The following is a 13,250-nucleotide window of genomic DNA, read 5'->3' as shown; positions in this document are numbered from 1 at the left end:
ATTTGCTGTCTCGTATCCTCTTTAAGGTTCCATTCCATCTGTCTAAGGTATTCCTTGAGTTCTTTATATGACCATTTTTCTGATGACTCTAGGTCCTCCTGAATATTTAGGCTGTCCTGCATTGTTTTTACTCCTTTTCTTCCTTGCTTTTTCATGCTGCTCATGTTACTTCTTGTTCTGTTTGACTGCTGAGTTACTGTTTACTCTTATACATTTATTTGATGCTGTCGCCGCTGGTTTCAATGAAGTTATCTCCTCCGCCGCGTTCTGGTGACGTCAGTTCGGCAAATTTATGTTAATATTTGTAAGAAACTGCCAAACTGTTTTCCAAGGAGACTATTTTTTACATTCCTGCCAGCAGTATATGAGGTTCCTTTTGTGAAACTTTCCACAGACACATCTTTTGAGTTTCCCAGAATCCGCTCGACTCACTGCATGGTCTAGGAGTCATGGAGTGGAGAGGAAAGTGGCTCCTCTTGGAGAATGTCTGCTTCCTCTCCCCATGACCCTTGACTCAGTAGATTTCTTTGCAGATAATGTGAAGTCTCAGTGTATTTACCTGTGCAGAGAGGGTCCTGACCCAGGCACTCAGAGGGTTTAACTGAAGAAGGTGTAGTGAAGGAGATACTTACAAAGGTATGTGCCCAGTTAATGTGACTTATAAGGGGTGGATAGTAGAGTACCCTGGGGTCAAAACCAGCAGGAATCCCTCACCCTTTATCTCTAGTCCTGAAGAGGAAAGGAGAAGCAATAGTGGTACCAGAAATCAGAGCGAGCTGGATCAAGGGAGGAGAAGCCATGTAAAGGAAGCCGTAACTATAGAACATAGCCAGGACCAAAATAAACCCAAGGCAAGAAAACACTGGGGAAAGGGAATAAGTACCCTGACCTCTCACTTCTTCTACCTGCTGAATTCTTTCAGAGCTTCTCATTAGTCAAATCCAGTTAGAAGTCAGAAGGCAAATATTAGTCAGAATTATCCAGAAGCCAAATATATTAGGATTCTCTAGAGAAATAGAACCAGAAGGATATAAAGAGAGGAAGAGACTTATTGTGAGGAACTGGCTAGCATGATCACGGAAGCTGAGAAGTCCCATTCTCTGCCACCTGCAAACTGGTGGTGTGATTCCAGTCTGAGTCTGAAGGCTCCTGAGTCAGGAGGCTGATGGTGTAAATTTGAGTGCAAGGGTCAGAGGGTCCACAGGCAGGCAGGAAGCAAAAACTGCGATAGCCTCCTTTCTGCACATTTTTGTTCTGTTAAGGTGTTTCACAGATTGAATGATGCCCATCCACATTTGGGAGGGTGATTTTAATAAGTCCACCAAATCAGAAGCTACTATAATCCAGGAAAACTCTCAGAAGCTGGGCAGAGTGGCACATGCCTGTAATCCCAGTGGCTTGGAAGGCTGAGACAGGAGGATTGTGAGTTCAAAGCCAGCCTCAGCCATGGTGAGGTGCTAAGTAACTCAGTGAGACCCTGTCTCTAAATAAAATACAAAATATAGGGCTGGGGATGTGGCTCAGTGGTCAAGTGCTCCTGAATTCAATCCCCAGTAGCAAACAAACAAACAAACAAACTCTTGGAGAAATGCCCAGAAGCAGTTTTTAATCTGGGAGCACCAGGGTTCAGTCAAGCCATCACAGAGTAAACAACCATCATAGCTGGAATGTCTAAGTCAGCCTGGGCAAGACAGACAGTGGCAAGTTGAGAATAACCAGCATGGGTATCTCTTGTGCCTCCCTGTACCCATTTTTGTGCCCTGTTTGAGTGAAAATATTTGTGTCTTTAGACAACGTCCCATCCGCCACTGTATCATCATCATCATGTTGGCTTTGTCAGTTCTGTTTCACCCAAAATCTAAATTGTGTGTTTAGCCATCATTAGCGCTCTTCAGGTAAAAAAGCAAAGACAAGACATAATTAAATGCGACCACTGCAGCCTTAGCCTATGTAGGTGGACATGGGCCTGAGCTGAGAAATCAGAGCTTCCTCCTTCTGCCACCCCATCCATGTTCTCCATGTCCCCCTGGCACTTCAGATGGCCAGTTTTAGTGGTAGGTATGTTAGTTTCCTAGAGTTTTAAACAAACAGTTTTAAATAACAGAAATTCATAGTCTCACTATTTAAGAGGCCAGAAGTGTAAAATCCAGATGTCCTCAGGGCCATGTTTCCTCCAAAACCTCTAGAGGATCCTTCTGTGCCTCTTCCTCACTGCATGAGGGTTGCCAGCCATCTGTAGTGTTCCTTGGCTTGTAGCTGTCACTCCAGTCCTCCAGTTTCTTGTGGCCTTCTCCTGTTCTGTTTTCACATGTCTTCCCTCTGTGCATGACTGTCTCTGGTCCAAATTTCCCCTTTTTACAGGGATGCTAGACATATTGGGTGAGGAGTCGTGCTAGGGACCTCATTTTGATTTGATTACCTCTGTAAAGACACTGTTCCCACATCCTGAAGTGCTGGGAGTTAGGACTTCATAATGTCTTTTGGGGCAGGATGCAATTCAAGCCATAATAGTGGATAGCCTAAATCTTCTCATATGATCTAAGTTCTTAGTAATTCTGTCTTTATAAAAGAGTTCCCCACTATTATTGTTGGATGTGGGAATAATTAAGGGTTTTGACTGAATCCCAGACACAGCCCTCCTTACTCCACTGTATGACAGCAGCACAATCATCCCAGTAGTCAGGATCGGTCATCTTCACAGAGTAGTAAGTCATTATCTGCCTGTTAGTTCCTTAGCAAAGGGAACCCAGAATGAGCAAGGGACAGCCTAAACCCCCAACAGAAGTATGTCAAAATTTACTGGTGCAAGCTTTCTCCTCTTGGTCACCAAGACATACATTATTTGAGAGATACCAAAGCTACAGAGATGAAGAAAAGATCCTAAAAGTTTCCCAGAGACATAGGACTGGGTATCAGAATGTAATTAAAATTCTCAACAGAAAACAAAAAATCAGAAGACAAGCACTGTTGGTCAGTTTTTTGTCACTGTGGCCAGATTACCTGACAAGAACAACTTAGGAGGGAAAGTTTGCTTTGGCTCAGTCTCAGGGGTCTTAGTTCATAGATGGCTGACTCCATTGCTTTGGCCCTAAGCTGAGGCAGAACATCATGGTGGAAGAAAGCAGCTCAGTTTATAGGGTCCAGAAAGCAGAGAGAAGGCAGGGGCGAAGAGGTCACAGGGAACAGTACAACCCCAGGAACCCTTCTCCTTCAGCCATACTAACCTGGTCAGTCCATCCAAACCAGGATGAAGTGATTAAATCACAGCTCTCTTAATCTAATCATTTCACCTCCAAACATTCCTGCATTAACACAGGAGCTTTTGGGGAACACCTCACATTCAAAGCCTTAAAACTGTGAAGCCAAGATATCTATATCCATCTGGACCAAGTTTGCTCCTGGGATTCTCCCACTGCCAGCCTAGTCACAGCTTTCCCAGGTCTTCTGAGGCAATTGTTATTTGTTTCCTACTTTCTAGTTTCTAAAGTATCCCAGAACTCATCTTCAATTCTCCTTTTCTATCTTTGTAAATTAACACTTATATAAAAACTCTCTTTATAATTATTTTAATGGGGTTTTGGGAAGAAGCTGTTCATGTGGAATTGCTTTAGCTTTTATAATGAGAACTTGCTTGAAAACTATTTTCTTTTTTTTTGAAATGACACTGATATAGGAGCTATTTAGGGGTTTTTAAGTGGCCAGGTATAAATAAAGCTTCAGTACCTTCAGTAATCCAAAACTATCATTTTGAAATGTCTTTTATAAATTTTAAATTCTGTTAACTTGCCAAAAGTATGGTGGTCAGCATGTTTTCCAAATGTCCATTTGATTTACAAATGTTGAGAATGTAATAAAAACAAAGATCATCACATTGATATCTTGACAAAGGCAGGGGGAAGAAAAGGTATCAATAAAATAAAAACTTTACTTGACAAACTCTCTTCTTCTGTTACCATGATTTAATGAAGGAAGCTGTTAATAGGGAGAGAAGTCAGCTTCTAACTTAGTGGATATTAGCTACTTAACATGTCAAAATTGAGAAATTAAAATTCTCAATTTCATTTCTGTCTAAAACTTAAATGGATCAAAACTGTAACATGACACTAAACATTCAGACTTATTAAACTGTATAATTTTTCCTACCTCTTAAGTAATAGGGGGAAAAAGCCCCTGCTGTTTATCTAGAATGCAGAAGGGCTTTGAAGTTTTTAGTTATAGAAAGTTTCTATGGATATTGAATTTTAATTACTAATTTACAAAGAATTATAACATTTATATTATACACTATTTTGTACATAAGATAAATATACTAGTGAAAATTTTACTGTGCATATGTAAATCTTTTTTTTTCATGATATAGAAAACACCACATCTAAAACTGAGCACATGTGAATCATGATCCTTAGTTTAAAAAGTTTACTCATAGTGTTATACTGCATGGAATTGTGATCTCTCCTAGCAGATTTTAACATTAAACACTCTTATCTTAAAGGAGGAGTATCACAAACGAACCTTCACGGAAGTGCTCTCTCCCAACATGTACAACAGTAAACTCTGGGAAGCCTCGGGCCACTGGCAGCATTACAGTGAGAACATGTTCACCTTTGATATTGAAAAGGACACCTTTGCTCTCAAACCCATGAATTGTCCAGGGCACTGGTAAGTATTAAAAGTGGAGAAGATATGGCATAAGAGTGCACAGCACACTCATCATAATTAGCTGTTACTATTATTTTGCTTTTTAGATTTAAATGGTTACTTTAATCTGAAGAATGATAGTTACTAATCATCTTTATCTAGTTCATTCTGGAGAATGAAAGTATGTTTGATATTCAGCAGGCATGGAATGCTACCTGGAAACCATTTAGTTTTTGTGCTTCTCAGAGAACAGTATCAATTTTAAAAATTATATTTGTCCTCTTAATAGTAATATATTTCAGATATACATATTTGCAAATAGTTCTATGTACTGTTTGGGTTATTATAACAAAAACATTGAGGTCATAATAAATGGTTTTCTGAATTTCATTGATTGTAAGGTACTTTTTCCCTCCATATATCAACTTCTTTGAATTTGGGATGCATCTTATAATTGGTGGCATCTTAATATTTTGTCACAAAGTAAATTGTAGGTCACTCTATTTCCTAATAGTACATAAAATAAAGGTATATCTTACACCCAATGTTGTTTTTGATTCTATGAGAGACTGTAATTATCATAAAGTAGGTTTATAAATTCAACCTTGAAGACAAGCAGATTTTACAGCTAGAAGTGAATAGACATAATTCTACACACACACACACACACACACACACACACACACACAACTATTATAGTTTTGTCTTACCAACCTACATAGTTTCTAATAAATTAACCTTAGAAGCTAACTATTTAAACAAATATCGGAACATTAAAGAAAGCTCCTTGCCCTTTTTTAGTAAAGATTAAAAGAAATTTAACTTGAAGATGACAGCATGTTAAAATATATATATAACTTTAATGTTATGAAAACTGGTATGTTAATAGTCTTCAGTCTCTTTTTTTTAAACAGAAGGTGAGACTAAGCTAGTGTCCCACGCTCTCTAAAACATTTACATTAACACCTTCTTAACTTTGCCACCAGGTATTATTTAAACCTGTAGCCTGCAATTTTAACTCTAATTATAAGTAAGGCTAAGTGACTATAGAGAAGGTATTTTGCATCTTCAGGCTTCAGAATAAGGAAGCCTGTAGCAATGGAATAAGGTATTCAGGAGTGCTTTCTGCAGAAGAGAATTCAACAGAGAACACTAGTTGGATGCTTCCTGAGCTTGGTGCTAGAAATGCAAAGGTGATTTATATAGTCCATTTCCTCATGGAGCTCACATGCATAGGGGGCAGGAACATATATGTAGGCAATCACTTATTTAAAAAGACCAGTGCCACAACAGTTATATGTTTGAGGTGTTCTTGGAGCCTGAGAAGAGATGGACCAGTCCTATTTGGAGAAGTGTCCAGAGGGCTTCACTTAAGAAGTAGCCTTGGAAATGAATTATAAATGGCAAGTGGAGATTTACTGGGTGGATGAAGTCAGAATTTCTGTAAGACATAATGAGATTCTTTCTAGAATGCTGCAGTGATGTAAACTTAAGATTCAAAATTTCCTAGAAGAGGGCTAGAGGCTTAGCTCAGTGGTAGAGAGTGTGTTTAGCACACAGGAGGCCTTTCGTTAGATCCTCAGCACCTAAATAAATAAATAATAATCCATAGAAGAGCATTTTAAAAATATTTTTGGTTGTAGACAGGTACAATACCTTTATTTCATTTATTTATTTTAATATGGTACTGAGGATCGAACCCAGTGCCTCATGCGTGCCAGGTAAGTACTCTACTACTGAGTCACAAACCCAGCCTAGAAGAGCATTTTTAATATAGTGATCTAAGAACCAGAATAAGGAGTTTACAAATATTGAGGCTTAATTGTAATTTCTTAATATTTAGATAATAATTATTTTCTATACTATGTAAAAACTGTTTCATGTATCTTTTGTAGTCTGATGTTTGCTCATCGTCCACGATCTTGGAGGGAAATGCCAATTAGATTTGCTGATTTTGGAGTTCTTCATAGAAATGAACTGTCAGGGACTTTAAGTGGCTTAACCCGGGTCAGGCGCTTCCAGCAGGATGATGCTCATATCTTCTGCACAGTGGAGCAGGTAAACAGTGACACAAGGTGAAGCGTGACTATCAGGGATTCACATCTCCTACTGTTTCAGATTTGCTGTGAAATAAGATGTTTCATTTAGTCTGCAAGGACTCAACTCATTCAGTTCTGACATCCTGTCGTTATCTAATTAACATCAATAGGTCAATAATTTCCTGACATGAGATTTATTATTTTTGTCCTTTGGCTTCCTTTACTTATTTTATTATCTCAAGTTCTACTAAGTGAACTATTTTAAAGATTTGCTGGAATTCAGGATGTTTTGTTTTTTTAATATTGCCTAGAAATTCTTATCGAGTTTACATTTTTAGTTCAAATTAATATTGTTGACAGAGAGTCACTGTCAAACACTTCAGGTCTAATTACTTATTTGACCTGACTGGCATTTATAGAACGATAGCAGAATATACATTCTTTGAAAGTATGCATGGAATATTCCCAAGATATTCTGGGCCATAAAACAAGTCTCAATAAATGTAAAGGAATTTAATTAAAACAATGTTCCATTGAACACAGTGAAATTACAGTAGAAATCAATAACAGAAAGCTATTTGTAAAACTTCTAAATATTTGGAAAGTAAATATCACACTTCAGAATAACTCATATATCAAGAAAAAAATCAAGAGAGAAATCAGAAAATATTATACACTGAATGAAAATGAGAAAAACATCACAAATTAAAATGGTTTACACAGGGACATTTATAGCACTGTATACCTACATTATAAACGGTTTCAAATCAGTCACCTCATTTTCTACTTAAGAAACCAGAAAAAGAAGAGCAAAATACACCTAATGGAAACTAAAGAAAGAAAGAAAATAATAAAGAACAGAGCAAGAAATTATTATGATGTGGATCTTAAATGCCCTTGAGAAACTCACATGTTGAAAGCTTAGCTCCCAGTTGATGGTGTGTTGAAATTTGGTGGAATCTTTAGGAGGTAGAGCCTAGCTGGAGGAAGTCAGGTCATTAGGTGCATGCCCTTGAAGGAGATAAGGGAATACTGGGACCCTGGCATCTCTCTTTCTTTCTTCCCTGCCCCTGGCTCTCCTTCCTGGCTGCTGTGATGTGAGAAGCTTTGCTCTACCATGTGCTCCCTGCCATGATAGTCTGCCCCACCACAGGCCCAAAACAATGGAGCCAACTGACCTGTTTCCTTTTAAGATGATTATCTCAGGTATTTTATCATAGCAACAGAAAGCTAACACAGAAATTGCTGAAGGAACAGTCACTGGAATAGAAAAAAGAAAAATAATAGAGAATATTACTAAAAAGCAAAAGCTGATTTTTGAGAGGATAATGAAATTGATAAACTTTTAGTCAAATGTAGGGAAAAAAAGATAAGACACAAAATTTAAAAATTAGGAATGAGAAGTACCATCACTATGGATTTTGTACGTTAAAGGAATAGGGCACATTGTGAACAATTTTGTATCAGCAAATTTGACAACCTAGATGAAATGGACAGATGTTTGAAAAACATGCCAAGCTTCACTCAAGAAGAAATAAATGAGTGGCTCTTTGACCATTATGGAAATTAAGTCAATAGTTTAAAACTTCTCACAAAGAAAATTCCAGTCCTAGGTGGCTTCATTCATTAATTCTACCAAAAAGTCAGGAAGATATAATACCCATTCTAGACAGATTCTGCTAGGAAATTGAAAATGCTTACCATCTCATTCTATGAGGTACCATTGCCCTGATGTGCAGCAAAGCAGAGCCAGTTAAAGAAAACTGTAGACCAATGTCATGAACATAATGTCAAAATTTCTAAATACGATTTTAGCACATTAAATCCAGTAATATTTTAAAGGACAGTTTATCTTGACCAGGGAATGGAAGGTTGATTTAACAATAGAAAATAAGCCACTGTTACTTAGTTTGTAATTAACAAAGTAAAATTCAACATTCATTTCTCATAAAAATGCTTAAGAAACTAGGAATGGAAGGGAACTTCCTCAACCTGATAAAAGGCATCTGTGAAAAACTTATAGCTAATGTCATACTTAAAAGTTTAATTTTTTTACATTTAAATGCTTTACCCCTAAGGTTAGGAATAAGATAAAAATGTCATTTCTCATTAGTTTTATTATTGATTATTAAACTGGACAATTTCTGTAAAGAAAAAATGCAAAACAGAGAAATAAATATCCAGGTTAGAAAGTAAGAATTGAAATTCTTAACTTGCAGATGACATGACCGTGTATGTCATGGATGACATCTACAAAAAACTTATTGTATTTACAAAAGAATTATGAGAACTAAATTTTTAAAAATTGTAGTATGGAATATCAATATATAAAAATCAATTTTGTTTCTATATACTAGCAGTGAACTATTGGAAATTGAAAATAAAGAATAATCATTTATAATATCATCAAAAATATGATAAAATGTGGGGAAAATATTGCAAATATGTTGCTATGAACTTAGTTTTTCACCCCAAAATTCATATCTGAAGCCCTACCTCATCTCACCCCTGACATAGGATGGCATTTGGATATGGAGTTTGGGACATCAGTTAGGTTTATATGAGAGAACAAGGGTGGGGCTTTCATGATATGACAAATACTGCTATATGAAGAGATACAGGAGATCTTGATGCCTCTCTCTCTATCCTCTCTGCCATGTGAGGACACAATAAGAAGGCAGCTGTCTACAAGACAGGAAGAAAACCCTCACCAGTAAACTGAATCTACCATCTCCTTGATCTTGTTTTTTAGCCTCCAGAATTGTGACAAATAAACTTCTGTTGTTTAAGCCACACAAACTATGGTTTGTTGTGGCAGTCCAAGCTGACTAGGATAAAAGGAGGTAAAGTTTCTACACTCACTTGAGTTGGTAAAATCATAGCATCAGTAGATTGTGATAGTTAAATAATACCTAGAGAAACCACTAAAGAAAACTATATGGTGCACACCTGTAATCCCAGTGACTTGGGAGGCTGAGGTAGGAGGATCATAGGTTCAAGGCCAGCCTCAGCATATTGGTGAGACTTTCAGCAATTTAGCAAAACCCTGTCTCAAAAAAGAACTGGGGATGTAGCTCAGTGATAAAGCACCCCTGCATTCAATCCCTAGTGCGAAAGAAAGGAGGGAAGGAGGGATAGAATTACCCGGATGAATCATAGCCTAAGCCATACAACAAACCTCAACAAATTTGAAATAATTGGAATAATAAAAGGTTTCTTCTAGCCACAATGAAATTAAAGTAGAAATAAATAGAACAATAATGGGAAAATCTATAAGACCTATTGATCACTCTCCCTAAATATAGCATTACTTCCTGAATGGTTGCATTCATTCTTGAATTCCCAGCATTCGGCATAATGCTTAATACAAGGGCAATTACTTTTTGTATTAGGGTTCTTCAGAGAAAGGGAACCAATAGAATATATAGAGATATACAGAAGGGTATTTATTATGGCAATCAATTCACATGATTACAGAGGCCAGGAAGGCCCTATTATATACCATCTGTAAGTGGGAGAACCAGGAAAACTGGTGGGTGATTCCTAGTTACCAATATGAGACCCATGGCCTGAGAACTGTGAGTAGAGTAACTGGTGTAAGTCCCGTAGTCCAAGGGCCAAAGAACCAGAAGTTCCTATGTCTAAGGATAGTAAAGGATGGATGTCCCAGTTTAAGAAGAGAGGGAGGGGGGCATAAGGGTAGGAAAGTCGGTGGAATGTGATGGTCATCATTACCCTAAGTACATGTAAGAAGACATGAAGGATGTGACTCTACTTTGTATACAACCAGAAATATGAAAAATTCTGCTCTAAATGTGTAATATGAATTGTAATTCATTCTGTTGTCATATATAACAAATCAAAATTTTAAAAAATTAAAAATTAAAAAAAAGAAAGGGGCGGGGAGAGAATTTAATTTGCCTTCTCTCTACCCTTTTGTTCTCTTGGGGCTCTCAACAGATTGTGTAGTACCTACCCATACTGGTGAGGACAAATCTTTACCCAGAGTCTACTGATTCAAATACTAACCACTTCCAGATACACCCTTACAAATATAAGAAATAATGTTTTTCCAGCTACTCCTTATCCCAGTCAAGTTGACACATAAAACTAAAGGATAAATACCTCTTAAACCAATCCCCTGCATTCTGACTGCTCTCTCTGGGTTCAAGGCACTATCGTATCATTCCTGAACAACTTCACCAGCTTCCTGACAGACTTCTCTAGCCTTGCCAGTCAGTTTCCATACAGCAAAAGAACAGTTTGTTTCAGATTAGTCCCCTCAACCTTTCACTGGTTCCCCATTGTTGTCAGGGTAACACATCCAGACATGACCCTGGCTTTGTAGGTACTTTATTTTCTCTGGTCCCTGCGTACTTCTAGCCTCATCATATACCACTCATCCCTGTCTGCTCTCCCTTGTAGAAGCTCCCTGACTGTCTGCTCCTCTGACCTTGACCTTCACCCTCAGTGTTTCCTCTGCTTGGACTGGGAACCCACTGGCCACACCCTGCCTCTCTACAGAGAACTCTTGCCCAGCCTCTGGCCACAGTGTGGCCCTAACTTCCTCTGGGCAGCGCTCTTTACCTCCTGTTCTGGGTGTACCACTGTCTTTTCACAATGTGGTGCCCTTGTCTGCATCCTGCATATGCCTGACCCACAAAGGAAGATGCAAGTCAGGAATGGATAGGCAACCAAAATACTGTCATATGTACTCTATTAAAATCAGGCTTTATCTGATATGAAGAATTTTTTAAATGTCCTAAATAAATTTAATTTGGTGTTCTATTTGAATATTTCATTTGCTCTGATTTCAGATTGAAGAAGAAATAAAGGGGTGTTTGCAGTTTTTACAATCAGTTTACTCAACATTTGGCTTCTCCTTTCAATTAAACCTGGCCACAAGGCCAGAAAACTACCTTGGAGAAATTGAGATGTGGGATGAAGCTGAAAAGGTAAGGAGAAAGAAAAAGCTCCCCTTTCATTTTTGTAGGTATGAAAAGCACTCAAGAAACTGCACTTCTCTAGAAATTTTAAAACGAGAAGTCATGGGATCAATATGCAGGTTGTAGAATGTGTTTGTCCAGTTGCCTTCATGATGAAAACATTTGTTTAACACTTAAAAGTTTATGTCAGGTTTTCATTTGTACCCTTATTTGGTGCCAGTCACAAATAACTGGCATACATTTTTTAAGAAATCCTTTTATTTGAGGTATGTCTTGGTTTGTGTAGTTGATTTTAAAGCATTGCCTGTGGAGTTACCTTAGTCTGACTCAGAGTCTCAGAGATGTGGTCTCTGCCTGAGATGCATGCTCATGGTGCTTGAGTCAGACCCAGGCTGTAGAGCCCACTCTATGCCTGAACACACCCAGACTTAGACATCACATCTCAGCTTTGAAAAGCCAAGGTTAGGGTCAGCGCATGAGGGGACACTCCCAGACCTCAGGAAGGACATCTCTGTCTCTCTCAAGACCATATTCTGACTGAAGTCCTGGGAGCATGCCACGACTTCATAACTCTAGCCACAGGCCCTGTGCACCACCTCTGCCTTGGTCTCCTCCAAAAGCACCTCACTCCCAGATGTCAGGCCTCATTCCTGGGCACCAGTATTTTGGGGTGATAACAAGAGTTTGGCTGTTATTTTGACAGTGTTCTGGTCAAGATCTTAGGAATGCTCAGTTTCTTCCTAGGAAAGCTGCATTCACAGGAATGCCAGGAGACTCAAAGTTCCCCTTTACTACAGACACCCACTCATCTTTAGCGTGGGACATCTTCATCACAAATTGTGCAGAGAGTGTGGAGAGGTAGTGGCTTAGGCTGAAGACCAAAGTGGAGCCTCATGCCCACACACTGCTATAAATCATGGGGTGCCCCCAGCCCCAGACACATGCAGAAGTGGAGGAGAAGCTAAAGAGAAGTAGCAAGGCCTACCATTCAGCTCTCTCACCCACCCACACAGCATGAAAGAGGGAGCAAGGGCAAGACTCTCATGCCTTTTCATATGTGGAGGAGCATCCATCTATAAGGTGAAACAGATCCTGGACTTTCACCAGGATGCAGAAGCTGTCAGAAGGAACTTGCATTGGAAGGAGGACCCAAGCATCCTTTCTCTAAACTCTGGAATTCACTGGAATAATTTAGTAAATTATCTCTTTTTCCCCCCAACTAAAATGTATATATGTGGGGGCTGGGGTTGTGGATCAGCGGCAGAGCGCTCATCAAGCATGTGCGAGGCCCTGGGTTCGATCCTCAGTACCACATAAAAATAAATAAAATAAAGGTATTGTGTCCAAGTACATCTTAAAAAATAAATATTTAAAAAAATGTATGCGAGGAGAGGGAAGATGGCGGCGAGGGGAGTGCATTGCCCCCGTGTGCTGCTTCACTGTGTGGGAGTATGACAAGTCAGGACGGCTAAAGGCTATCTTGTTAGGAATTTCCAGCAATAGTGGGGTGCTCCGGAACCTGGAGGAAGGATTTCCATCGCACGAGGATCGGCTACGGGGACTCAAACGCGAGAGGTTTGTCGCACGGAGGGTAACACTGCTTATTCAGCAAATCGCCCCGTGGCTA

At 38.9% G+C, this 13,250-nt stretch overlaps 1 protein-coding gene across 2 annotated transcripts in view; it reads left to right on the top strand.

Moving 5' to 3' along the window:
* Nucleotides 1-13,250, top strand: part of Tars3 (threonyl-tRNA synthetase 3) — a 74,548-nt gene that overhangs the window by 43,179 nt on the left and 18,119 nt on the right. For both annotated transcript variants that reach the window (XM_048790371.1, XM_015493140.2), the window contains exons 11-13: nt 4,493-4,659; nt 6,534-6,696; nt 11,495-11,632. In XM_048790371.1, coding sequence (XP_048646328.1) covers nt 4,493-4,659; nt 6,534-6,696; nt 11,495-11,632 — 468 coding nt within the window. The remainder of the gene's footprint in view (nt 1-4,492; nt 4,660-6,533; nt 6,697-11,494; nt 11,633-13,250) is intronic.

This window comes from Marmota marmota, unplaced genomic scaffold (assembly GCF_001458135.2).
Source record: "Marmota marmota marmota unplaced genomic scaffold, marMar, whole genome shotgun sequence".
NCBI classification, from domain to species: domain Eukaryota; kingdom Metazoa; phylum Chordata; class Mammalia; order Rodentia; family Sciuridae; genus Marmota; species Marmota marmota.
This window is presented reverse-complemented; position numbering and strand designations above follow the sequence as displayed.